The 27,988-nt window shown below is 36.0% G+C and overlaps 1 protein-coding gene across 4 annotated transcripts in view; it reads right to left on the bottom strand.

Annotated features, from left to right (window-relative positions):
* Positions 1-282: 282 nt before the first annotated feature.
* Positions 283-27,988, bottom strand: part of DIAPH2 (diaphanous related formin 2) — a 243,189-nt gene continuing 215,483 nt past the window's right edge. For all 4 annotated transcript variants that reach the window (XM_080366036.1, XM_080366037.1, XM_080366038.1 and 1 more), the window contains one exon: positions 283-4,889. In XM_080366036.1, coding sequence (XP_080222162.1) covers positions 4,825-4,889 — 65 coding nt within the window. In that variant the 3' untranslated portion in view covers positions 283-4,824. The remainder of the gene's footprint in view (positions 4,890-27,988) is intronic.

The raw sequence follows: 27,988 nt of genomic DNA, 5'->3' as shown, positions 1-27,988 counted from the left end.
ATGATTTAATGCTGGGGCTTTTTAAGTATATGTTGGTTTAGATCATTTTGTTTTTAAAGCCCTCCTCCATTGGAAAAGGCATCTTTTTCCCCAAATTCAAGTCAAATATACTTGACACCTCAGAGAAAAAAAACACACAGAGATCTATAAAATTTCAGTAAGCTAAAATGGAAAGTAATTTCAGAATGATAATTTTATATAACAAAAACAGATTTTGAGGTGATGGTACCCAATAGGTAATAATCATTATAAACAAGTAAAACATTGGCGCACCTAGCAAAATCATGTTATGTATATCTTTATTACAGTTTTCAGAATACATGGATTAACAATGGCCACGCTGTGATTTCATCAAATTCCTATTTTAATCATTACATACAAACACAGAGCTGTTTAAAAAATAGAAATGCATGAATTTTGTCTTTTTTTTTTTTCTTTTTTTTCTTTTTTTTTTGGCATCAGTAATCACATGACTTCCAAAAGGGAAAACAAATGGTGCATGATAGCAGACTGACTAAACTGTAATAATTATTGTTCACATTCTGTGGCATATGTACCACCTCAAACAGTGCTAAAAGAAGCACTACAAGAACAAATCCTTTTCCTTTAACATTCTTCTAATGATATCAGTGGATGCTGAGTGACAGCTTGCAGGACTGCAGAATTCACAGGCTTACACAACTCCCTTTTTTGTGCACAAAAGCAATATGTGATCTGAAATAGAGACACCTGAAGCTGAGGGATTTGGCTTTATCTGCTTTGATTTTTAAAAAAATTATTTATTTACATCTTGTGTGCATGCGTGGGCGTGCATGTAGGTACTGCAGAAGAAGAAATGTAGAGGTTTCTTACAATACTTATTTTAAAATGAATAACTTGCAAATACAGTATGGCACGTAAGAGGTGGGCTTTACATTGCTCTATCACTTAGCATTTGTTATGCCTGACCTCTCAGCAATTTGAAGGCAAACATTAAAGTATATTTCAGCCAAGCCTTTGTTTAATGGATAAGAAGCAATTTACATATATAGGTAAGTTTGCTCCCACATAACTACGACCAGCTTTAAATATTTACTAGCTATATATCATTCTCAATATAGGAAGTACTAAATTCACCCATCAAAACAGGATTTGCCTGAGGGATGCAAAAGCCAAACTGCAAAGTTTTCTTGATGAAAGCTATAGGAGGATTTCCAGAGACAAACCTAAAACAGCCTGATCCTCAAAGTTTTGCAAACCATTTGTATATTGTGGGATGAATTTAAAGTCACTGATGAATTGTGGTTTGGATAAAAACCATGAAAACATTGTGTTTTTTACAGCATTTGTCTGAGGTAGTACATATACCACACACAAAAATGCAAAAATATACAGATGTTCATAATTATTTGCATATTACAGAAAGGAACTATGGGAATGCTTGCATTTGTATCTGAATTCTCAAGAAAGAACAGATAATTTTAGGTAATGTTTTTCGTATTGACCACGGTTGTCTAAAATCAGAACAAATTATGTAATGGTATTACTGGGAGTACTTCCTGAAGCTGTTTGTCAATGCCCTCTGAGGCACTAATTTTGTTTTGGCTTTAGCATCAGTTCGTAATACGACTAACCATTAAACCAAACATCACTCATGTGATGGGAAAGGCTATTTGTTGAATCACAAACAAACATACATGACAAACTGTGTTGCACTTTTTTATCAGTGAACCACATAAAACTTGAGAAAAAAATGTCTAGTGTCTTTACATTTCTGATCTGTACAGCCAGTAGTTAAGCAACAGAGATGTATATTTGTATATGATTTAAACATTTCATTCCCGTGTCAATTGCAAATTTAGTTCAATTCATTGCAAAGGTACGATTATCTTCCTCTTAAATTAACTAAGAAATGTAAACAGTGTAACATCATAAAAAAACCTAAAAACCTCCTCAGTACTTGTAACTGGTAAAATGTGAATGCAAACAGATGTGCTGGTATATTGTTAACATAATGTCTCAGAGGACATATAGTGAAACATAATTAGCAAGAAATTTATGTATGAACCCTCCAGCGATTTTCTTTCTGGGATTACTTTGAATACAAATATAATTTAACTGATATATTTCGCTTTTTAAAATTAGAAAATAAGGCAAGTGCATTTCTGAAAAAGGTGCTACTCTTCTACACTTCTAGATAAACACGTGACACCTCTGAAAATTAGATCAATAATAAAAACATTAAAAATATCTGCAATTTAATATAGACTGAAAAACTATCAAAAGACAAAGTGACCAGCATCAATTTCAGAAAATATTTTAGACTTCATAAATACGAGCACCCTATATTTACATAAATTATCTTCTAAACTAGTTTTCCTTTGAAAGACACTTTTGTTCAAACAGATATGTCCATTAAATTATATAAATGTTTCAAATATGAAAAAAATAGTAGTAAAATAGAAGCATCAGGTGATGTTATTTTGGATTTGCTTTTTTATTTTTCTAAGATTTGGTTCTTGAAAATCTGTACTCAGCTTTCACAGAGCTTTAAAAAAGAATATAACCCATGGAAATGAAAAACTCGTGCACTAATAACTACTGCTACAGTATAAAGATTCTGTTGTGAGCTTTTGAGTTTTCACATATGAAGATTATACCAATACTTGTAAGTCCCAGCAAAATGCTCATTTTAAAATTTGAATTCTAATACACTGTTGATTGTAGTACAAATTTATATAGACATTATGAACTTAATCCTTTTAAACTGGCTTTGTACATTAAGCACATTTTTATAACTGTAAATTTAGTAGTTCCATTTTTAAAAGTTATGCTAAATTGAAGGTTGATGGTGACCTTACATGAAACAGGATATAAATCTTTATCTCTCTTACTGATAAACAGGGAGACAGAATCCTGTTGCGTGCATTATTTTTTTCCTGAAGTACCATGTAATTCTTTAGTTTGCTACTAAAAACCACAAAAAACCTCAAAGAGTTTAGGAAAAGTGTTAGTTGACAGCACACATTTCACTAGGCTTCAGTCGTATTCCTATGTTTAGAGATATAGCAATAGGCAAACCCCCTGTTTCCTTTGAAGACAATTTAAAAAAAATAATAAATTCAATAAGAGATTGAAAAGGAGCTGTACCTTTTCATACAAAAATTGGATATTGATCACTGTAGTTTGAAACTGTGAGAATTTATCCAAAATAAGTCAGACAGTCTTAAGAGTATCTTGCCAGAGAAGCAAAAAGAACCTACTGTACAAAGAACGCTTGGCTCAAGCAGTAGTGCAAAGTTACACTGCCCCAGTATCGAATGCTCCTCTAGAGCTAGCAGTTTGTGCACAGAAAATAATGTGACAGCTTACCTTCAAAATATTCGTTATACAACATTTAAAAAAAAGTTCCCTGTAACACCAGGCAATAAAAGCATTTGTAAGAATCCATCAATCAGTGAAAAGCAATAGTAATTTGAGAACAAGTGCCATCTACTACATAGTATCCCATTTTTTTTTTTTTTTTAAATCATAGCTGAACAACATATGAGCAGTTCCACTGGAACTCCCATTTAAAATCCTCCATCCCATCCAGATAAGCAACGACCCTTTAGTAGGAAGGATGGTGAAGACTGACCTGAACACCAAGCAGACTGTACATTCAACTAGAGTCTGGGGAGAAAAGGGAACTACAGTTTCCCCTTGAGTGGCAGAAGATACACAGTGTCAGCTACTACACTGACTGCTCACCTGAGGTACCGCAGTGCAAGGGGCCTGTACACAAAGTAGAATGGGAGGAACTTCCCCAAAAATCAGGCTGCTGCAACCACCGATCACTGCCATGCAGTGCTGCAGGCAGAACACGTGTCCTTAGCTGCTAAACCCTCAGCACTGAAACCCACCAGGAGAGATCCCGCTACGTATTTTACCTGAGAAACAGAGGAAAAACTCAGAGGCAGTTCTGAATAACTTCATAATGTAGCTCGTCTCTAAAAACCTACACACAGGTATTTTTAGCATAATTAAAATAGGACAATTGTATTTTCCCTAAAATATCTTTACAAAGAATATATAAGTGCATAATTAGAAAAATCCCTCCTTAGATACAGTTAAAAACATAGCCTGCCCTTGATATCATTTAATTTTGGTAAAATCCTATGCTCTGTTTTATTTATTAATTTTTTTTTTAAGCAGTGATAAGTAACTATACATCATCATATCACCAAAAGTGTAGATACGTGGTATACCCTACTTGCAGACAAAATAGCTGAATCCACCAAGGCTTTACACTGAGATAAGGTTTTCAGCAACCTGATTGGGACTATGCGTTGCTTTTTGATGGTTACAAAAAAGATTCTGATAATGTAGACCAGCTCATCTCTGAATTTATTAACATACATTTTTATTATTTTTTCCTTTCATGTCCAAATCAGAACTGCAAATGGAATCCACAGCTGCATTCTTTCAACAAATTTGTATTTCCTTACCTATATAAAACATAACCTAGAAATCCCCAACTCCTTTCATGTAAATTGCCAGCTTCAGAAAAAAAGAAAAAAAAGAAATAAAAGAAAAAAAGGGGGGAGAAAAAAAGAACATAAGAAAATAAGATATATATCGTACTGTTTAACACTGTTTACAGATCTTGGTAGTTGGGGTAATAAGATACAGTATGTGGATTATTTAGCAATAGCTTTTAAAATACATAATATTTATACACCTTCTCATTTAATCAATACCAGTATTCCTTTATGATCATTGCCAATTTGCATGATGAACTCTTTTCAAAGTATATCCATTTAATTGCAAATAAAAAGATTCACTAATTCTTTGGCATCAAAAGAATCATACAGCTGCGATTGTTCCATTGTGGCGAGAACGAGACCTTTCCAAAGTTACTCTTCTGTTATCTGTAATACAAAGAGAGGAAAAAACAAATCACCATATGATTTGCAACATGGATAATGCAATGTCAAGAGGTTTTCAAACAGCCCTGAAAATAATTTCAAATGATATGTAAATAAGTAACTAGGAGACTGGATCAGAGAAGTTTCACACTGCAGCTGCCAGAATGAGTTCAAGAGTTCTGCAATCAGCAATAAATTACTTTCTTGATCAGAGAAGCTGGGTGATAAAAGCATTAGGAGGATCCTGAAACACAGTCCCCTTGGAAACAGCACGCAATAAGTAAAATTCTGGGTAAAAATCTTATTTTATAAACAATTTATGCACAGAAGCTCTGGAAAAATAAATTTCAAGTTTCATGAAAACATACTGACCAGTGTGGTGGTGAGAAGCCTACTAGATGCTACAAATATAAAAGTGCTAACACTGTTCACCGTAATTTGGTACAGAGTTAAAAATAGAACAGTTAAATCAGCCACTTCCTAAGCACTTCCTGATTGTGCAATGCGAACAACTTTTAGTATAAAATATTACACAGTAATTATTGCAATGAATAATAAATACGTCTCTATCACAGGGAAACAATCATGGAGTACCAGCCACATTCCTAAATGTCTTTAAAATAAAATTTTAAAGCAATGAATATACACATGCACACACACACACACACAAAAAAAAATAGGACAGAAAATTAACTCCCACTTAGTTTTCTGGGAGTTTTGATTTTTCTTTTTTTAAAATGTCCCGTCACATGCCTTTTTTTTTTTTTTGAGGGAGTGTGTGTGTGACTGCTTACTTTTGACCCAGCCTTTTCTATTCTCTCCTGTCATATTCAGGTTGCTGCTCTTTGTTTGCACCAGAACACTATCTCCACTGTTACAGCATCAGGGTGTCCCACTATATGGCTGGAACTCCTACGCAGTCCTGGATTATTATCAAACTTCAGAAGTAAAAAATCTGACAGACAAACTGCAGGCAAGCAGGTTTTCTCAGCTTTTTTCCAAACGAGCTGAATTAGCTCTATCTGTTCCCACAGCGCTGCAGACTCTAACAGCATGTGTTACTGGTAGTGCTGTGGGAGGGTGCTGAACCTGGGCCAAGGCATAAAACGCATGACCCCAACACGTCTGATGGGCAGAAATGTAGTTTTTCAAAAAGCTATTGACTGAATCACTGTTCCAGAGACCAGGGGACCGGCTGGAGTAAGGACCAATCTGGGGTCCCACCAGTGTGTACAAATACGTGAAGGGAGGCTGCAAAGGGCCCGGAGCCAGGCTCTCTTCAGTGGGGCCCAGTCAGAGGAACAGAGGCAATGGGTGTAAACTGGACCCTGAGGTTACTTCTGAACACCAGGAAACAGTTTTTTACTGTGAGGGTGACCAGGCACTGGAACAGGTTGCCTGGGGAGGTTGTGGAATCTCCACCCTTAGAGATATCCAAACGCTGTCTGGACATGGTACTAAGCAACTGGCTATAGGTGACCCTGCTCGAGCTGGGGGGGTGGACGAGATGACCTGCAGAGGTCCCTTCCAACCTCAACCATTTCATGATTCTGTTCTAAGCTAATGAAGCCAGAAATGGTCCCAGCACATTAAATAAGGTTCTGGAGAGGACAAAGAAAGTAATCTCTGTGATCTGTTCCTGGACAAAGAACAGGGGATGCCTGTGGAGATCTGCAAATTGCTCTGCAAATCAACCTTCCTTTTCCCTGTTCACTGAAACTGTCTCCAATGCTATAGGGAATTAACGGCTCCTTTAGCAAGATTATTAGTTCTTTTTATAGTTCTGCCTTGCCTCCTTTTCCTAATGAATCTATCCATGCATAAAGTATTCAAATTACCCTAAGTCAATCCATTTTGCACGGGAATAAATCTCTATACTGGTTGCAGTGTCACTAGGCACTGGAAATTAAAGCACAAAAATGCTGTCTAAAACCCATGGAGGGAAGTTTCCAACTCCAGCATGCTGCTCTTCCCCCGTAACACTCAGTAGTAAAGAGTGTAGCGACACTTGCTCTCAGTGGGTAAGAGTGCCTTCACCAGCAGACTATTTCTTGACTGAATTTCACGATTGTCAATGGTTGTACAGGTTAAAAACAGATTAAGAGTCTAAGAACTGTTGATTTCTCCATACTTGTTCATCTAGATTTCTCTCTTTTCTGTTTTATTTCATCATAGTAGAAACACCTCCTGCAAATGACAGTTCAGATTCTCCTGTAACTGCACAACTGAGATGGGACTTAACACAAAAAAGAGAACTTTAAAAACTAGAAGCATTACCATTTCCTTCTTCAGCTGATGACAAAGTATTTTCCCTATTATTAGAAGTAACCTATTCTTTTAAATGATTTTCAGTTTTTAAATAGAAAATTACATTTTCTATTACAGGAAATACAAAATCTGAAAGATTCAAGAGAGACTGGAAAGAACCACAAGGTTCTAATCAAGCAAACTGGGGTATAAAAAGTCAGTGACTACCAGTAAGAAACAATGTCAGCATTTGCAAGACATTTTTCTGCAAAGCTTAGAGCACTTTATAGTGAGTCTTACTAAACCAAAGGCAAGTAGGATATATTTACACTTTGATAAAAATTTCACTTTGTTATAAAAAAGGGATGGGATGATATAGATTTAGTTATTGTCAATGTGAAATTTTAACATATCTGAAAATTTTGGACGTTAATATGAAGTATTTCTTGTTCTTTAAACAGAGACTTATTTTAATCAACAGTGAATCATATTCACTGTTGAAAAAAGGCTGAAGCAACATGTGCATATATACATCTGGTTAAAGGAAACAGGCATTAGTATGTGTACAAACATATATACAAACACAAAGGAATGACTCATTTCTTCACTAGATGTAAAATGTGCTTGTTTACATATAAACATATTTGTTTGGTTAAAACAAAGGGTTTCATATCAGGGTCTGAATTTGGATTGCGCTGGTATTTCAGTGACTCAAGCAACAATTTAAAAAAAATCATGACATTTACAATACTTTCAGCATACACATTCAGTTACCCCAATGGCTGTATTTACCTTTTTTTAATTTTACAGACTATATTCAATACAATACAAAGAACAACTGTCTTACAAACATGACTACGGCTAGTGTAGCATAAACCTACGTATAACTTCAATAAATAGTAAAACTATTCACTTGTTGGGGGGGGGTGGTGAGGAGGGAAAAGGAAAGACAGTAGCAGAAGCCTAAAGGAATTCAAAATTAAGCGAAAAGCCATTGCCAAAGTCCATCTCTTTTAAAAGTAGGGCATTTAAGAAGCATATCCAATGCTTATATTACAAATATTTTAATCTGTCTCAGAAATGAACACATGAACTTAAATGTGGTCTCTCAATCAGCTGAATGGACCTTTTCTTGTAGCAGTAAAAGGTAGACCAATGAAGGGCTAAAATGGAAAAAAACCTGTTATTTTTATATCATAAAATAATCTTTTAGCTAGCTGGATCAAATTCAAATGAAATAAATACACAACTAAATGCTGAGAAATCAAATTGGTAGCTCCTTTTTAGTACATATAATACTGGAATGTAATCTTGACCATGCAAACTTTACACCTCCACTGGAAAAAATATATGGATTTTGTTATAATTATTACTTGCTCAAGTCTTTTTGCACTCAATATAGAACATAATGGGAATAAATAGTATCTACAACATATTTGTAGAGGTGCCTTTGATACATACATTTCATTCACTGTGTAATATCAATCTACTAATGTAATAAAAAAAAAAAAAAAAGAAAAAGAAGCAAACCCACAATCAGCTTAGTGTATAAATATAATGAATATTTGCCATGAAGTAAATAAAATCTAAAGGTTGGGTTTAGACAATGTATTATAATTTTATGGACTCTGACAACTTCATCCTTAAGATGTTCTCCCTTATACTCTGCATGTATAAAGTATTAGAAATTACAATCAATTAAAAACACACTGGTAGGGGAGTGGAAAATATTTTTGCAAAAACTACAATCTGTAAAATGTATTTTTCCTTTCCTTAATGCTCCTTCATTAGTTCTGTTATTAAAGGAAAAGTCTCAATAGCTGCAACAGATTTATTAACTCAGTAGCATGTTACCAACGAACTTGGTAATATTAGGAGAAAAATAAATAGCATTTTGCAGAACTGCAATACTATGATTAAGTGACTTTTCCATTTTGCTTTCTGCTTATTCACTCTTCCAGGTAGTAACTTTATGCTCCCCTAATTATAAACCTTACTTTTTATGAGCAATCAATGCTAGTAGTAACAGAGATGTTGTGCAATCGAACGAACTAGTCATGACTCAGATATCTGATAATAGAGTCTATAAAAGCATAACTCAAAGGTACTCAACTGGAATTTGTATTATCCACAAATAACAACCACAAAACCAGTTCTCTTTGACATGCCTTATATTAAAATTATAGATGTATTATAACCTGCTACCTTGGGCCTGGTACCTTAGTTGACTAATTCTCCAAGATTAAATATTTTTTTTCCCCCACTCAGTTAAAGCATTAAAGGTGTTTCTTTGTGCCTTAATTACAGCACTCAATTCAAACACTAGACTGATTTTGAAATCTTATTTCCCTGCAGATGTTCCTAGACTGCTCATCAGATTATCTAAGTTCCCCCCAAAGGTAAATAACTGCAGCACCCCTTGATTGGCATTAAAAAAAACCCAGCACCAACAATGCCCTAAAATCACACACACACATACACCCCCCCAACCAACAACCAGACATGACTGGTGCAGATAGCTACCTTTTGCCCTTTTTTTAAAACAAAAGGTCGAAAAATTAATCTATATGCAGAAAGTAAAACACCTAAATGTTGTAGGAAAATGGGCTAAAAAGAATACTGGGGTTTTCAGGAATAAAATATTACCTGAACTATCTTGCCTTCTTTAAAAGGAGAGGTCACAGGACCCTCACACTTGAACAAAACTTATTTGAAATACTGTCTTAGTTAATAAATACAATGTGAGAGCTTAAATAAGTGCCAAATTGTTGAATCTGAAAAGGGGGTAGCTACAGCATTGGTTACTCAGCTAGCAACTGTAGTGCTTGAGCACATGCTGGAAGGCATGAGCCCCAGTGAGAACTCTGAAATGCTAATTTATTTAAAAAGCTTACACCATTAACTTGTACAATCACTATTTTTTCTTTTCCCTCCTGACTAACCACTCCAAGGTGAAAGAATTAACCTTCCCATAGCTGACAATAATAAAAGTTGTTTAATGCTCAGAGAAAGAAGGTACCAGCTTGAGCTGACCTAAAAATGACCACATGAAGAAGGTAAAAATACTCAGTAATGAATAAAATATTGCAAGTTTCATCTTTCTGAAATAAATTTGACTACGCAAAAGATGCAGAAATGCATGCTGTAAGGGAATTTGTATGGCCCTATGCCTTTGGGAATCGATGAAAGCATTTATACCAAACATTTATTTATTCATTAATGCAAAATTTTATTAGGAAATCCTACTGAAACACATCCTGTTTTCCTGAGCAACCAAAGGGGAAACCTTCATACAGTCCCAGGTACTTCAGCAAGCACCATAAATGTATATGACATGGAAAACAATCAGAAGAGCAAGTTAATTTCCTGCAAATATGGAGTGATTACACACAAAAAATAAAATAGTAAGATGGTCATTTATGAATATTCTAAATGCATTAACTGTCACAACTGATGATAATTCCAAGGAGAAAACAGTGCATCTTTCGATAGTGATGACACTGGCATTTCTTCTTTAGAAAAAGCTGGAAATCTGAATTGCACTTTACAGAGATAACTAAACATTTTCTATATAATGTCAATGATTAGAACTGAGACAAGGTATACTAAATTTAAATCACTTTAGCCTGGGTAGCCTCTGGTTTCCTCCTTGAACCCTTGCTGTTGTTTAACCCCAGCCAGCAACTAAGTACCACACAGCCGCTCGCTCACTGCCCCCCGTGAGATGGAAAGAAGAATCAGAAAAAAAGTAAAACCCATGGGTTAACAACAGTTTAATAATTGAAATGAAGTAAAATAGACTACTACTACTACCACCACCAATAATAATTGTAAGGAAAGGGGAGATAAAAAGAGGAAGAGAAATAAAACTGAAGGTGTGGGGTGGGATCCAACAAAAAGAAACCAAGTGATGCACAATTACAACGGCTCAGCACCCACCGACAGGTGCCCAGCCAGTCCCTCAGCAGCCGTCTCCCCAGCCAACGCCCCCCCCCCCCCCCCAGTTCACGTACTGAGCATGACATGACATGGGACGGAACATCCCTGTGGCCAGCTGTGGCCAGCTGTCCCGGCTGTGCCCCCTCCCAGCTTGCTGAGCCCCCCAGCCTGCTCACGGACAGGGCACGAGAAGCTGACAAGTCACTGACTTTGTATAAGCCCTACTTAGCAACAACTGAAAGCATCCGCGTGTTATCAACATTATTCTCATCCCAAATCCGAAACAGAGCACTGCACCAGCTACTAGGAAGAAAATTAACTCTATCCCAGCTGAAACAGAACAGCCAGCTATGCACAAGGAAAACTGAAGCCAAGTTACAATGTCATTGGATGTAACAGCTTATTATCTATTGCTTTAAAGAGCAACCCATAACGAGAATTAACTTTATTATTTTTCTTTATTGACTACATGCACCTTCGCCAACTTAGCTTACCCACAATGAAAGGTAAATCTTTTTGGAACTTGGAATTGAAAGAACGTAAGACAGAAGTAGGAACGATAGACAGTGTAAAACAGCAGGGAAGCCCATCAGTCTCCAGCACCTCTTTAACAGCTACACATGAACACTGTTCTCGATATTGCCTAGCCTGTACCTATGACATTATTAGAGAATACCAGCTAAGAAATGAGTTACTCAAGGAAAATAAGAGCTTCAAAACTGTTATCTCTGTCTAGAACAAAATCCTTTTGAGAAACAGAACCTTCAGAAAAAACAGCTCTCCTCATGTCAATTCTGTTTTCAGTCCACCTCAGTGAGATTTGATTTTGAACTAATCTTTCAAAATGTGTGGCCTATATAAAAAAACACCAAACAAACCAAACCAAAACAGCAACAAGGTAAAAATCAGTATGGGAGAAATGCAGCCAAAATAACATCTCAGAAAAACTCTCTGAAACAGACAGCTCTTTCCGAAAGATCTTTACTGCAAATACATGAAACAAGCAAATAAAACAGTTTTCTAACTGGGTTAAGGGAAACTGTAAAGTTAATATGTTTTCTTTCAAACCTGTAGTATTTTAAACATGAATATTTCAACTTCAGCAGGCACCCTACACATGCCCGGCACAATCTGAACTAGACCGTTTATAACCACCATACTGGATCGTTTTACATTCATTCGGATTTGATATTTTTGTAACCAAAAAAGAGAAAAGATCAAGTGATACGACATCCCTGTTCTCAGCTTTTTTTTCCTGAACAGAATCTCAAATTCTTGACAATCAAACTTAAATGACAGCTAAATTGGTTATTTTAGCATCAACTTCAAAGAGAACATTGAGATTTCAAGCAAACCCTGTAGCTGTGAGGTCAGACTCTATACAGCCTGTTTTATTTTGGTTTAGGTCTGACCCCAGACTTTCATGTGAAAGCTGAGCGATAACCTGAGCATATACACTGTATATGTTGTTAGGATGGAGAAAAAGCAACTTACCCTTAGCCCAAAGAAATAGCAGGGGTGGGGTGGGGTGTGTGATTTTTGTATCTTTTTTTAAAGTTCTCAAAACAAGATGGCCTATATAAACAGCTGAAACATTAATTATAAAGGCATCATGTGTTTGTCTTATAATAATTTAAAAATCATGTTCTTGACCTGGCTTGGTCAAGTGGGATGCTTACCAGTATATTGACATGTAGAGAAAAGGTGTCGTAGAGTAAGAAAAGTTTTTAGAAGAAGTTAAGGAGGAAGGGAAAAACAAAAGGTTCTGTGTAGCTGTTAAGAAGATTTCTAGGATAGGAAGAAAAAGTATTATGGAGAACTAACAGGCTTAAAAGGACTTCTCTCCAGACTGAATGGTTCCTCCTCTGAAAAAAGGAGACACACACATCTACCTCTTAATTATCTGCAGAAGTCAGGAGTGCCAAAATTATCATCATATCATAGGAAGCCTTAAGGTCAGATAGAGTTGTATGCAGATATGTATTCTGTTTGAAAATACTTGCTTCAAAAGCATTAGTCATTTCGATAACAGACAGTACCTTCATTTTAAAAAGGTTTCCAGACCAGCCTATGTCTACAATTTCTCATTGAGTACATGTGGATGTTTGAATTCTTTTTCACTTGCTAAATACAAGTTGTTAATATCCAGAAGCACTGTAATACAGAGCCAGGTCTAAAATAAGGAGAGCTAAAGGACTTAAGTCCTGACACAAAGGGGTTTCACTAAGATTAAAAGGGAACAAAGACACATCTAATCTTACTGCTGCTAGTCAGACCCAGCTTGCTGGGCACCGTTAATTGTAGCCTTTGAGTCGCATGAAAATGCAGCACATCAGTAAAAAAGCCATTTATTTATGTTCAATGTATTATGCATTAAAATGCTTTAAAAAAGAATAATGTGAGAAGTTTTAATGTTAAATGGCATGTGTGATGACATTTACCAGCTCAGCGCAACCCAGCTGTGACCACCGTCAATACAGTATGGGAACACAATAAAAGTAGCACTTTTGCAACCAAAATCTAGGATGTTGTCCGTCTGCATTACAATTCCATTAAGCAAAGAAATACTTATCCTATTATAGAGCTGAAGAGAATTTAATAAACTTAGATATTTATGGAATAAAAATGGATTTATAAACTATCTTCAAGTAATCTGTTTAAAATAAATTTTACTATTGCTTACTCCAAGCTTTAAAGATTTTAAAAAATTATAATGAATTGGCCCAATAATCTAAGATTCCTTAAACCTTTAAATGATCTATTTAATATTTTAATTTGGCTTTGTTTTCTTTGTTAATAGTACCACTTGGGATACGCATTGAAAGCTCTTCCACTAGAGCTGCAATGGAAAAGCCTTGGTTTGAGACAACACATGCCTGCCTTAGGGGTTACAAGACAAATCAATCTATTTTTCTCCTTTCCTCCAAGGGTAATTGGCCTTTAAAATCACAGAGGAAAATAGGCCTTCATGTCAGTACAGTGCAGGCACATACACAGCTATTTTTCATTTCTTTTTCAGTTTGAATTCTCAGCTGAGAAATAAACTTAGAAAGGTGGGAAAATAAAAAGAAGGTGAAGAGGAATGATTGCATCAGTACAAACCCTCTCCAGTAAGAAAGCAGCCCTGTGACCAGTTTTGGAATCTGGATTTACTGAAACCTGCTAAAAATAGCTGTCATTTTCCTAGTCAGTATTTTTTATTCCTGTTTGTGATTCAATTTACTTGATTTTTTTGTGACAGCCTGTACCACCAACATTTATGGAGATTTGTCACAGGATTTAGTTAAACTGAGAAGTTATAATTACTGCTTCATTTCCCATACAGTCTCACAAAATAGTACTGATTTTTACCTCATCCTTACAAAATCACCTTTTTCAAGCAGCCATCATGGCTATGAGTATCCCCTACAATCCTTATGCTGTGCTACACACACAATCATGTATAAACTCACAGTTTCAGATTTAAAATACTGTTAAAATGTATACAGTAAATTTTATCCTGGCTATTGAATTGCTTCAAAGCAGTGAAACTCATACAAGAGCCTTCATAATTTTCTTATTGTTATTAAAGGTGACGTGCAATACATTACTCATATACCTCTAGTGAGAAATTCTCATTGGAAAATATTTTCCAGTGCATAAAGATGAGTAATTAGCTGAACAACAACTGATACACAAAACCAACAACAACGAAGTCCAAAAAAGTCAAAACAACGTCCGTCTCTTAAAAACAGTACTAAAATTCCCTTGAAACAGAGCACTGAACGTGTACCACTAAACCTTTAATGTGAACTTGCTCACTGGGAGGGTGTATACAGGTGTAAAGCAATTATTAGATTTGATATCTGAATGAACTCAGATTCCCATTAGAGCCTGAATGCTTCAATGACCCTATTATTTTCCTCCGAATGCTCCTAGACCTGACCAACTTAATTATTCTGACTAGTGAAACATTTAGGACATGAACATATGATTTGTTTTAAACCAAATGAGACAACTGAAAGTACTTCCTAAAATAAAATAAAATAAAATTAAAAAAGAAAAGAAAAGAAAGAAAGAACAAGATATGTGATGCAATGTGTCAAATCCTGGAAGAAGGTCAGGTCTAAGTAACAGTAACGAAGAAACAGAAAAAGAGATCCGTTGCAATAAAATTGCATTTAATCAGATATTTTCACTTGAACTTCTCATTTGTAACCTTTATTGCATCTCACGTACAGGGGAAAAGGTGCATCTTATGAATCAGAAGGCTGAAACAAATTTCAGAGAGTAAATACTAGGTCTGCTTCAGTAAGGAAAAACCCCAAACCTCAAACCACAGAATTATGTCTCTCCTTTCATGATTACACACACACTTTTAGCAATTGTCTAAAAGTAAAAGTAGATCTTCTAATAAAAACCCCCACAACATTTAATGTCAGAGAGGACAGATTTGCTGATATAAAAGATGAGTTTCCTATTGTAATTGTTCCTACTATTTGACTGTGAAGGAAAAGTGCATGACATTGCAAAATTATCTATTCACATTTTAAGCAGATTTGTTCTGAAGCTAACAAACCATACTCTTCGTAAATATTGTAATTTAAAATGGCTTCCAAAATGTCCTATTCCCAGCTCCCCTATTAACACTACTGCTCTTACAATTTGCATTTGCTTTGAAAGTTGACTGTAAGGTTACAAACAGGACAAAGAAATAAAGACAGTAATCGGTTCTGAACTCCCAAGTATACAAGCAGCCATAAAGTTAGCATCTTCTCATCCAAATGCATTTGTCCTTAAAAAGAATCAAACTGACACCGAAGTGGTCCCCTTGCCCCTTGCCTCCTTTCACTAATGACATGTAATGGCTGCTGAGCCTGCAATAAACGTGTTTATGTCCAGCTAGATTGCCATCATTTTACAATCTAATCTGATACTTTTAAGAAAGAATAAAGTAGCGAGAGACCAGCACCAGCTTGTGCTGAAGGCATTTCTTGACATCAGCCTTCACTTCGCACTTCAAATGGAAGTATTCGATTTGACAAAACATACAGAAAGTCAAGAGAGAAGACTCTTCACCTCTTCTCCAAAACTGCCTGATAGAAGTCAATACCAATTGCTTTGCAAAGTTACAGTCAAAACCTGACAGATGAAAGTCAAAGGGGAAGCTTTCCAGTTATTCCTTACAATATTTTATTAAAGGGTGGCGTGCAAATGTGTTTGCCTCAGTAGGATCACCCCCACCTGCACTCCTCATTTTTATCAGTTGGCAGTTTGAATACTGGAAGTTGCATCTCCCATGCATAGGTGCTTTATTCTTTGCATAAAACATGAACTCAAAGATAGAGAGGGAGGGGAAAAAAAAAAAGAAAACAAAAAGAAACCCCTCTTTTTTCTATAAAGGACCTTCTTTCAGAACAGTAGTTGGATAACACTCCTGAAGAACAAGGATTTCCTGCTGTTTCATGTAAACTGGCTACCACAGTTTTTCTCCATACCCAGAAAACTACAGCCCCAGTCAAAAGCAAACAACTTTCCCTGTAGCCTGCAAAAGTCTCTCCTGTATTTTTTATGCATCAGAAACAAATTCTCTTTCTTTATATATATATATTAAAAATAACTGCAATAACTTGTAGTGTACATGTAAAATGAAATATTTTAAATAATACAATAAAGGCAGACTATCCATAATTATTTTTTGATTAAATAAAATATCAGCATTTTTTATTCATGGCTAGGTTAACATTTACAATTCAGCGTTTTGCAATATTTAAATGGAATTGAATATGCTATGAGAAAACTTAAAACTACATCACTCCTGTATGATGGGCTGGCACAGGCTGCAGTCTTCTGTGCCCATCTGCACCTTCATGGAGTAACATGAAAGAAAAGCTCCCGTCTGAGCCTGGCAAGATGATCTCATCACTACCTGCTCCTTCCCTACACACCCCAACCAAGAATAACTAGATACTGCACGTGATTTACTACAAATTATTTGCAACAAAGGCATATACAGGCTATGTGAATGTGAAGCGTGGCTTATTAAAAGAATTAAATTCTTTTTTAATTAAAGTCATTTCAACTATAGATGGCAGACTCTGAGGTAAAATATAACAACTTTTCAGAACATAGGAGTCTAATTCCTTTCTTGGCTAAGCACAGACAAGTCCATTATGATTCAACATGAAACCTCGGTGCTCACATAATGCAGAATTTGATTCTTTTTGTTCATATAAAAAACAAAAGTATAGAAGCAGTTAATGCTTCGACAGGGCTACGAGTTTCCATTAACAGCTCAAAACAGTTCCTATTTATTAATACTTGTACGAGGGGTGTTATTTTCTAAGGCTTCCTGTGCTATTTCAGTAACAACTCTCTCAGATTAGTGGAATCTCACAATTAACACCTTATCACGCCATAATCCGGGTTTATTTTGGTTGCAGTCTGCCACTGTGTCCGTTCCCCATCAAGACAGCTCTGTCGGACAAGGACCTCACAGGAGGAAGGGCAGGGGCAGTGTGTGATTACAGCACCTGAATCTGTTATTCAGAGGGCTCCTAAGAACCTGCAAATATTTTAGGAAACAGCCCTTTTGCAAAGATTAAGGAGACTACTATGTTTAGGTGGACTATTATTGTCTGCTTTTTAAAAACAGGTTTAAAAACGCTATGGCTTTTTAAGACCAGACTCATGTGGAAGTAATATTTTATGTGTAACTGCCTAAATGAATCCCTATTTAGAAAAAAAAAACCCCAAACAATTCTATAAATATGGACACAACTGTTTCAGAAGCAAAATATGCATAGATTTTCTTTCTGAAACTTCTTTCTGAGGTCAAGCCTTTTTACCTTTCCCAGATGCACAGCTACCAACACTTCCTTTACTAAACAGCGAGCTGTGACAGTGCTGACAGCCTATGCTACTCACTGTGAAGGGGGTCCTAAACATTTTTTTTTTTCCTGTATTAAAAACAAGACAAGGTATGGCTTGGTAGAAACTAAAGAACACATCCTATTAGCAACAAAAGTATGTAGCAAGAAGCAAGTTCCACAAGTTTAAAATAACAATTTCACTTTATTTTAAAAGAAAAATATACAATGTAGAGCTAAAAAGAAGTTAAGGTCTTTAACTGACAAAGATTTCTTCATCCCACTATTGCTACCAAAAATACTCTTCAGGTCACCAATTAACAGATGATGACTTATTACAACCCACAAGTATGGCACTCTCTAGGCAAATGTCAAAACCGGAAAACTAACCGGAATCTTTCAACCTCTCAATACCAGAGCTGTAAACTTTTATGAAATTACTTAATGCTTATGAAAGGAGCTCCAGAGCAAGCAACGCCAAGGTTAGCATTGATTGTCATGGGTTCTGTCAGGGAGTGATACAGCCTTAATATTGCTTACAGATTTTAAAAAATATTTTGTTAAATGTGGGTGTGTTGTCTTAAGCACATTTAGTTGAAATTAGCTTACACTACAATTTAACACTAGGTAACAGATGAACAAGTTAAATGAGAAGCATTTTTCCAGGAGTTTTTAACTACTCTTGTGATTCAAAAATAACTACATCCAAGTGCTAATGCCAACACTCATAATATGAATAAAAACATTTTTACATATGTGAATGCTAGGAAAGCAGAATGATGGTAATGTGCTGACTACACCAGAAAATTAGTCCTTCCCTCTTAACTTCAGGCATGACCTTGTTACTTTAAATAACATACTCATCCAAAAACCTGCTGCAAATAGTCTATAGTCTTTTCTCTTGGAGATCTTATATAAACAGACTCCTCTCTGCCCCTTTAGGTGTTAAGTTTATCTAGTTGCCTAATCTTAATTAAGATAATATAGGACTGCTGTTTATGGACCCCTACCTGTTTGCTGCCTTGTGCCATGCAGTCTTGGCTTCTCTGCAGCTTTACCGTCCTTCTGGCTCACCGAAGAACTAGTTATACTGTGTTAGAAAAATACACTTCCCCAGCTCCACTGAGCAGGGAGAATTGCTGTTCCATGCTTTCAGGTCTCACTTGGTTACTGCATTGTTTCTGGAAGTTAAACTACCTCATATCAATTGCTCACAATCCTCCTGTGTTCTCTGACCTCTTTGTCAGTTATTAATTTCCTTAATACATTATCTATCAGTTAATTCTTCCCTGACATACTAAACTTACACTACGTTAGAATTCTGTTAAAGATAACACTGATACCACAGTCCAGCTTCTGCACTGATTAATTGAAAATGAGCTGCAACTGTGCAAAGGGGAACTGAGAACTGCTGGGCAGATCTGTTCTGAGCAGGAACAGAAAATCATCTCTACTTGGTCAATTCTTGCACAAGCCAGACACCACAAATCCCAGGTAACAGACACAGCCAAAAGGAACCATGTTTTTCACCTTTTTGTTTAGCTAATAAACAGTCATTAGATGCTCCTGTCATTTATTTATGTTTCTATCAGCAAGAATCTGAGGCACAACATACAACAAAGAACTGGTTAAATATGTTCCCTCACCTGATGGCATTACAGGAGAACATGACTTCCCAAGACTGTAATTTCTTGGCTCCAACAGTGATCAAGACAGAAAGATTAAAAAAATAATAAAAAAAAATCTCAAATGCTTTACCTTATTAACTTACTTACAAGGTAAGCCTCATTTCTCTTACTGTTTCTTTCGATTTCCTCTCCATTCTCAGCCTTTTTCATCACAGAACGTAAACCAGTAACTATTACACAGTTTTTTTGGAGCCCTCCAACTTCCTCTCCACACTGAACCAAATCTACTCACACACCCGGTTTTACTTTAATTTGTAGGTGAACCAGCTTCTTTTTTACCTGCTTTTCCCTCTCAGCATTTTCCGAACATGGCTAAATAGCCTTTCTTCCAAAAATTTTGTATCCCACAACATCAGGTAAGCAGCCCAGCATCCCCCATGCCACTCCACATCTTGAAAAAGGAGACGGTCACTCAGTCTTTTTATCTATCCTGATGCAGCCGGACTAAACAAGCCCACTTATTCAGCTCATGATATGTGTGTGAATGTAAAGCTTGAAGAAATAAATTCATTTTCACTTGGGCTGGATAGGAAGCAGTACCGACAGCTTACACAAAGATGCTCAGGAAGATTTTGCAATTTAAATTCAGTTCTTCACCCTTCTCGAGACAGAAGGGACAGAAGGGAAGGGTAGGGCAAGGGTTGCTTGGCTATGTATAAGGTTGCAGAAGAGGCCAGAACAGGTCACTGCTGACAGTGCAGAAAGATGAGCAAGTCATTCAGGGACAAATCTGGCCTTAAGCATCTTCTGAACACACTGGGCTCAGTTTGCTAATAAGGGTGAGGGTTGTTGGGTAACCTCCTTCACTGTCACATGGAAGAGACTTCAGAATTCTACATCTCCTTATAGATACCTTCCAGACTTGAAAATAATGTTCTGTGCCACAAAACAAACATTATTTTCCCTTCCAACATTTTTTCCTTTTAAAGGTCTAGTTTGCAGTACCACTCCAAAACTCGTTTTACCATACAAACAAGGAAATTATAAATTTAGGTGGAAAAAAGTCAGGAGCCTCTGTCTGGGGTGGGAGAGAGCAGGAACTTACACAGATTTCGCTGCCAGACAAAATGATTAGGAAAATACAACCTTAATACCACTGAAATAATATTAATCCATCAGATTTTTTGCCCAAAGCTGCCAATGTTGTTTAGAATTATGTTTCGCTGTATGCAAACAGTTTTAACTACAAGCTCTTTCAATTTCATCCAAGGGAATATTTTTTTCACATTTGAACCAGTTTCATCTTCACAAATAACAGTCAGTGTATTAATGGTTTGTTATGATTATTATCATTAATTATGATTCATTAGACACTTTTAACTATCACCCACGTCTTCCTTTTGTTTTCTTATAACTCCTAAAGCCAAGCAAATCTGGTTGCTTTTAAAGGTAAAGCAACAAAAATCATGAACAGCTTGTCCACTGTTCACCAGGAGCAGAGTGAATCAGATCTCAGAGCAAAAAATGAAAAGCCTGTTTTGTTGAATTAAAATTTTGATCAAAAGACGTGTTACCTTTTTGTTTGTGTTCTTTTTAACTAGATGGTTTAGACAGCTTTTTCTACAAAACAGGACTGAGACTTTGCTGAACATTGATAATAAATCTTGTTGATGTCAAAATAATTCCCTTGCACTACTCAAGGAAACAACAAAGTAAACTTAAAGAATAAATTAATTTTTGAGGCTCTTAAACTTCACCAGCTGTTTATGATGGATGAAAAAAAATGATTAGCAAACTTCTGCAATTTTCCAACCTAATATTTCAGTAGAAGATACCAAGAAAAACAACAAATAAAAGAGAGTCTGCATTTCAGCTTAACAACTTGTCTTCCAAGTTAGCTAGGTTTTGGACAGAGAAATCTGTCTCTACAGACTTTTTCTTTTTTTGTGAGGATGTGAACTTTTTAACATGTTGTTTTAATTCTATGAAGTTGACATCTGTGATCCTACTCATCACTGACAGAAAGGCAAACTGTAAATTAAAAATTTTCAAAAGCTGTAATACAAAATTTGTTAAAGAGATTGTTTTTTCTTTAAAGTATACAAAATCTTGCCACTTATATTCCAAGTGCTCTACTGACCGCAAATTAAGGCAAATAATTATTTCATAAAAGAGCATGCTTGCAAAGGGCTGAAAATGACATCCATCATACAGAAAGGGAAAAAAAAAACCCAAGAGAAATACTCTGAAGTATGCAAGGTAGTTTCATATTCCTTTTTTAATTTTTTAACAAGAATGCATTTACTCTTTGAATGACACAGATGCATGAACAGTAAAAAACAAAGTGCTAACTGCAATTTGATTTACTGTGCTTGTTTTGACTTATAGTTCAAAAACAAGCCTTAAGTACTTCAAGTCCAGCACAGCGTGAGACAACCATAATGCCTGCAAAGTCCAGAGGGAAGGATCAGTAAATGTCACGATACCTTCAGGGCACAGTAGATCCTTAAAATAGGTAATGATTCAAGAGTTTAAACAGGAAAAGTACAGCAGGGTGCATTGAAAAAAAAATAATCTGCATCAGGCTGCAAGGTCTACTAACAAGCTTAATGATGAGCAAACTAAAAAGTCGCTGTGCATTGCCATCAGTGTATGCCCAGTTACTGCTGTTCGATGTGACTGACACAATCATTTTGCAGCCCAGCAAAAGAACTATTAAAAAGGTCAAGCCACACTGTGGCTCTTAAAAAAAAGATCACTCCCTTTTCTTCTACGTTATCACACACATATGATTATAAGACTGTTCACAGAAGACACTTTCTGAACATTCAATAAAAATGTCCCATATGCCTTAAAATAATTTATTACATTTATGTATGTGTACATAAACACATTTTATAACTTACAGAAACAACAGAGTATGTCTTTTAACATCACTGAAAAAATTATATAGGAGTTAACCTAAGTAGCTGATATCCAAGACTTCTGAGTTTCATTAACAACATAGGTAATGACCACATGTATGATGTCTGGAAATGCAAAAGCTTCATAATAATTCACTAAAAATGGTATCATCTATACTATTGTTCACATGTGGTCCTTTGAACATTGATTAGCATATGAAAACAATTACGGTTTTGCAGTTTAAAGACACCATGGCCAATCACTTTGAAACTAATTGTAAATTTTGTCTCTAAAAATACTCTTCTAGTAGGGCGTTTGAAAAATCTTTGCCATTTGGATTCTGAATTAAAAAAATACAGGTCTAAAAATATTCTAAAAAATCCTAGAAATAATATTAAACTGAAGCTCTCATAAACTGACTACATGAAGAACCAAAACCTTTTCCTTTACTAAATGCTGAAATGGAATACTGAACAATTTTCAGTGCTTTTTCCCAAACATTTTCAAGCAGTCAACTTTAAGTTTAGGGCAACTACATGTTTCTGTGTACAATATGGTTCCAGCAAATTTTAAGTTTTCTGAAAATATTTTATTTAAAAAAAGTAATATTTTTTCCTCCTTAGGAAGGTTTTTAAGCACTGACCTCATTTTCACTTTTGCCTGGATGCTCCCCATCCAGGGTCATCCCTGTCAGCTTTGCAGACAAGCCAGCTGAGATAATGGGAGTACTTTGCGCAGCAGCTGCTGAGAATATGAGCTTGTTTCTCATCTGCCTTCAATAGATGTCTCAACTTTCATGAAGGGGTTAACAGCATACTGCAATGTTATGTTCTAAAATACCTTTGGACACTTACAGGTTATTTTAACTGTATGCTTCTGAGTTCCATCTCAGTGTCTTCTGAGTTTGCTTGTCATCAAATTACCTTATTTTTTTCAAATTAACTTCTATTGTTTTATTTCAGCTTCATCAGACAAAGCACAAAAAGTCAAATCTACTGCTAAACGTCCATCTCTCTAAAGAGTAAGAATGGATAGAAAGTTTCAGAGTCTTTGCAAAAACTGACAGTAACCATGAGGGGTTCCTAATTTTTTTGTGTGAATGAGGATACTTAAGAGGACTTTAGCCTGCAGATCGCCAAGGGCTAGCTGATAAGATTCATGATAGAGAGAAGCTTTGGAAAGATTGTTTCGCACATTAAATTGTGTCATCAACCCCCCTCAGGTTCCTAAAGAATAATTTAGAAAAAGGGAGCATCTTCATACCAATTTATCACTAAGAAAAATATTTTTCATCCCACCACGGCCATTCCCTCACAATACTACATTTTAAGCCGCTAACAAATGCACAGCACTCTTACTTTTGTAAATAAAACATTAGTTAACTTGGCAGTTAACTTGTAGAGCAGTAAGATCTACACCTACAATCTAACTCCACCTAAGCTGTTTAAAGAAAAACTCTGGGCTGGTGTACAACAGCTTTTGGAGGATCTAGTTCAAGGTCCATCCTGTAACAGTTACCGTGTGGTACTGTGACTTAGAATCTTTACATCAGCACAACACACCAAAAATTGACCAGTTCTGTTCAGCTTGGAAAAGGAGGCCTATATAAAACCAAACAAGAAAAAAAGGGGAGAGGTATTAAAAAAGTTAAGGGACAGATTATTCACCTGTTAGAGGTGGCATAAAGAATGTTTAAGCATACCCTACTCGGAAACACACAGCAAAGACATAGCAAGTAACGGCAGTAGGTTTAAGACACAGGGGAAAAGGAAAAAACAAAAAGGTGTGATTATGCAGTGGGATGCAGGAAGTTGTTATAAACAAGCAGGCATCCTCTCACACTCAAATCTTTTCTAATTAATGAAACAAAACAGCATGATCTTTGCAACATGTTTCCAGTACTAGGTATCATGCATACACACAGGTCAAGACTAAAAAATTTACAAAGGCAAAACACACCCTGATAAGAAATAGCAGTATTACTCCATTACTGTTTCGAGTAATGGGCAAGAATACAAAGGTTTTTCACACCTCTCCCCAAAACGGATAGATGTCTAGTAGAATTATTTCCTATACACCTAAGTGGTGCTGAACATCTCACCAAGTATCTTCAAAAAATCCAAGGTCAAATAGAGAGTCAGCATTTAAGCAAACCACTTAGCCCCGGATATTCTGGGTCTAATCCTAGTAGTTTAACTAGCAGTTAAGCTGTCTTTCTTTCATTCTGTAAATGGCTTAATTACCTAGTCTGGCTTTATGCAATTAAAAATCTCCCCACCTATAGCTGGCAATTGATGTAACTAAACATTAAATATAAATTCTGTAGGATAAGAATTAATCTATAACACTAACATCAACCATATTCAGATAATACACTAAAACAGACTCGTCTGTCTCCAGTCCCCTGCCTTTACAAAAGTTACTTTTTGTACAAACCCCTAAATTAATTCATAACATCGAGCATGTATATTTCTTCCTTATGAAAGTAAGGAAAGTCGGTTTCTTAATGTGGTTTGTTCTTAATATCGTTTTTCCTTTCAGATGACCGAGATGTCTGTTCACGTGAACTACAAAGAGGTGAAGGACTTGGGCTTGTTTGCCCTTGTGAAGAGAAGGGCTAAGAAGGGATCTAAGAACAGCCTTCAGCTGCCTGAAGGTGAATCACGAAACCTGAGTCAAATGCTTCTTGGTTGGGACAGAAGGTAAAACAAGAGACAGCAATCCAAATCTGCAACTTAAATGTTAGTAAAAATTTTTTCTACGCTAGGACAGATTTTCTGTTAGTATGTTAGTAAAAAAATTTTCTACACAGGGCAGTGCTACAATGGGTCACCCAGGTGGTTATGCAGGTTTTCGGGACTTGGTTTGACAAGTCACAACTGACTTCATCTAGTGTGGTGGTAATGCTGCTTCAAGCAGAAGGCTGTGCTAGATAATTTCCGAAAACCCTTCCAAACGTTTCTCACACCCTAACAACGCCCCGATTCTTGGCAAGCATGTATCAGGGATTCAGAAATAACAAGTATTAACATTAGTTATTTTTGGCTTGTCATTAGTATTTACATCCATACTTCCTAGCAGTTCTAAATGCCAAGGTTTTAGTTTCAGTGATATTTTTCAAATAGGAAAGGGTTTTTTGCCAATTATCATTTCTAATCTGTTCAAAGCTTAAGCCAGAACACTTCAATGAGACTTCTTCATAAATAACTGTACATAATGAAAATAAATTAACATCTATTATTTAGCTTCATTCTTAGAATAGTTAACATATGCCCACAGGTTATAGCAGATATTGAAAAAATAAACAGAAGTTATAGACATGGGATCTTTACCGTGGATTCTGAGAGGAGATTATGGTAGAACTAGGATTTAGGCTAGCTGCCCGATAAATTCCCGATTGCACAAAACTACCACTATTGGTTCAGAATTTAATAGATGTGAAATATGATTACTAAACACATTCATAACTCCAACAGCCATAGTCAGGTATGACTGACATAACACATAACATAAATACCATAACACTGGCATTTAAGAATTGCTGCTATGGATATGGTGCAGGGGTTCTGAGTTTTTGACTATATTTATTCCACAGTATTTTATCGTTCTGAACCTATCGTGCATATGCTGGCCACATCCCAGTTGCAGAGCAGGTGCCTTCCTCAGTGAGGTACCCTACCCGTTTGATTTGAGCTAGCCAGGACAGAATAAGCCAGGTCACTTTTGGCTTGTGTGTCTGGATTTCCTTCCACATTGCCCAGAGGAACACCACGCATCAGAATGCAGATGCATTGAACACGTGGACCAAGACTCCTGAATATGCCATCAAACATCTGCCCACGCCACAGAGACGAGCAAAGGGACTTCAGTCAGCACTGTGATGGGGAGCACTGCCTCCCTGGATTATGTAGAAGTAAATAAATAATCAGCTCTTGAGATTCTCTCCCATCATCTGCAGCTAAAAGCCCAGAGAGGAAGTTTTGCAAGGATAATGAAGGAAGAGGGGAGAAAACTGGAAGACTGAGAAAACTTAGTTATCCTTCCTTAATTTGATTGATATTCCCATAGATTGCACCAAAGAAAACACAATACTGACAGCATCTGCTCTATAACGGCGAGGAATTGGAGTATACCAAGAAAAGAAGCAAGCTTTGACAAATTCTTGAGACTATGCCAAGATTTTCAAAAGTTGTATACCACAGAAAAAATGATATATAATTGAGAAAAGAGTCAGCATGGAAAACAGAAGGAAATTAAGAAGTTAAAAGAAACCAAAGAAAAAAAAAAGTTACAGGACTGACTGCTCTGTTAAATAACAGGAGAAAATAGATTTCTGGTATCTGTACAGGACTTGGGTGTGTGTGGGGGGGGGTTTGATGGATTTTGTTGTTGTTTTATATATTTCTGTGCCCTTATTATAGCAAAGACTGGATCTGTAAGGACAGGAGTGACTGACAAATGACTCTCCAGCATGCACAGTATGAAAACACAAAGCACAAACAATTTCAGCTTCACTTTATTCTAAATATATGACATATGCTTAACTTTAAAAAAAATATTGTAAGACAACTTCAACGAAATAGTAAATTATTTGCTCTAAACCTGTTGTAATAATCTTTTTGGTTCTGCTTTCAGTTGGGGTATAACTTTCAGTCAGCACTGAAAACTGCACCTGCGGAGAAAGCCCTTGTTCAGGGTAGAATTACAGTCTAAACAAGACTGAAGAGAGGAAAAAGGTACAACAGAGTAATATGCTGTCACCTCATATACCCACAAAGTCTGAATATGCATGGGTGCTGAAGTCAAAACCCTAACGAGTCTAGTTTGGCATGCAAACAAAGCCATTTCAGGTGAAAGTGCATCAAATCCTCCTGCTCTCACACACGCAATAGCTGACTAGTAAGATTTTGTGCTCTTTGTCTGAAAGAGGGAATAGGAAAAAAAGTCTCCAAACTCAATAAATATTAGTAAAAACAGCATTTGTTCTAGAAAATATAAACTTTATACAGAAAGACTATGCATTATAAACAGGAAAGCAAAATAAGATAAAGTAACTTTCAAGATAGCAAAAGAGTGGTTTCGACCTTCTGACTATGTATTTTCCTGTAGCTTCCAGTAAACCTACTTGTTATCCAAAAAAGGATTAACTGTCGCTGTCATTAGATCTAGAATTTTAAATACTCATTCAGATTTAATTGCAAACACGCCTTTGTTTGTAGTTCATAGCTTTTTGAAGCTGGACTTGAGAAATTAAAACATGATTTAGATTTGCAAAACTCTGAATCACTGAAGGCTGAATACTGCACTCAGAAGCTCAGCCTAAACACAGAACAAACAACAAAATACAGGCAAGTAATTTTATTTATTTTAAAAGGACAGATGGGATGACATATGGGTTCAAAATAGTGTACAGACTCCAAGCCTAAATCTATAAACACATGCATAATATGTAGTATATATGTACGTATACAATGTATGCACAGTATATGTATCCTGCATATATCTATACAAATATATATGGGACAAATATATGGGA

This window comes from Falco punctatus (genome assembly GCF_963210335.1).
Source record: "Falco punctatus genome assembly, chromosome: 15".
Lineage (NCBI taxonomy): Eukaryota > Metazoa > Chordata > Aves > Falconiformes > Falconidae > Falco > Falco punctatus.
Note: the sequence above shows the minus strand (reverse complement) of the source record. Positions and strands in the feature narration are given on the sequence as shown.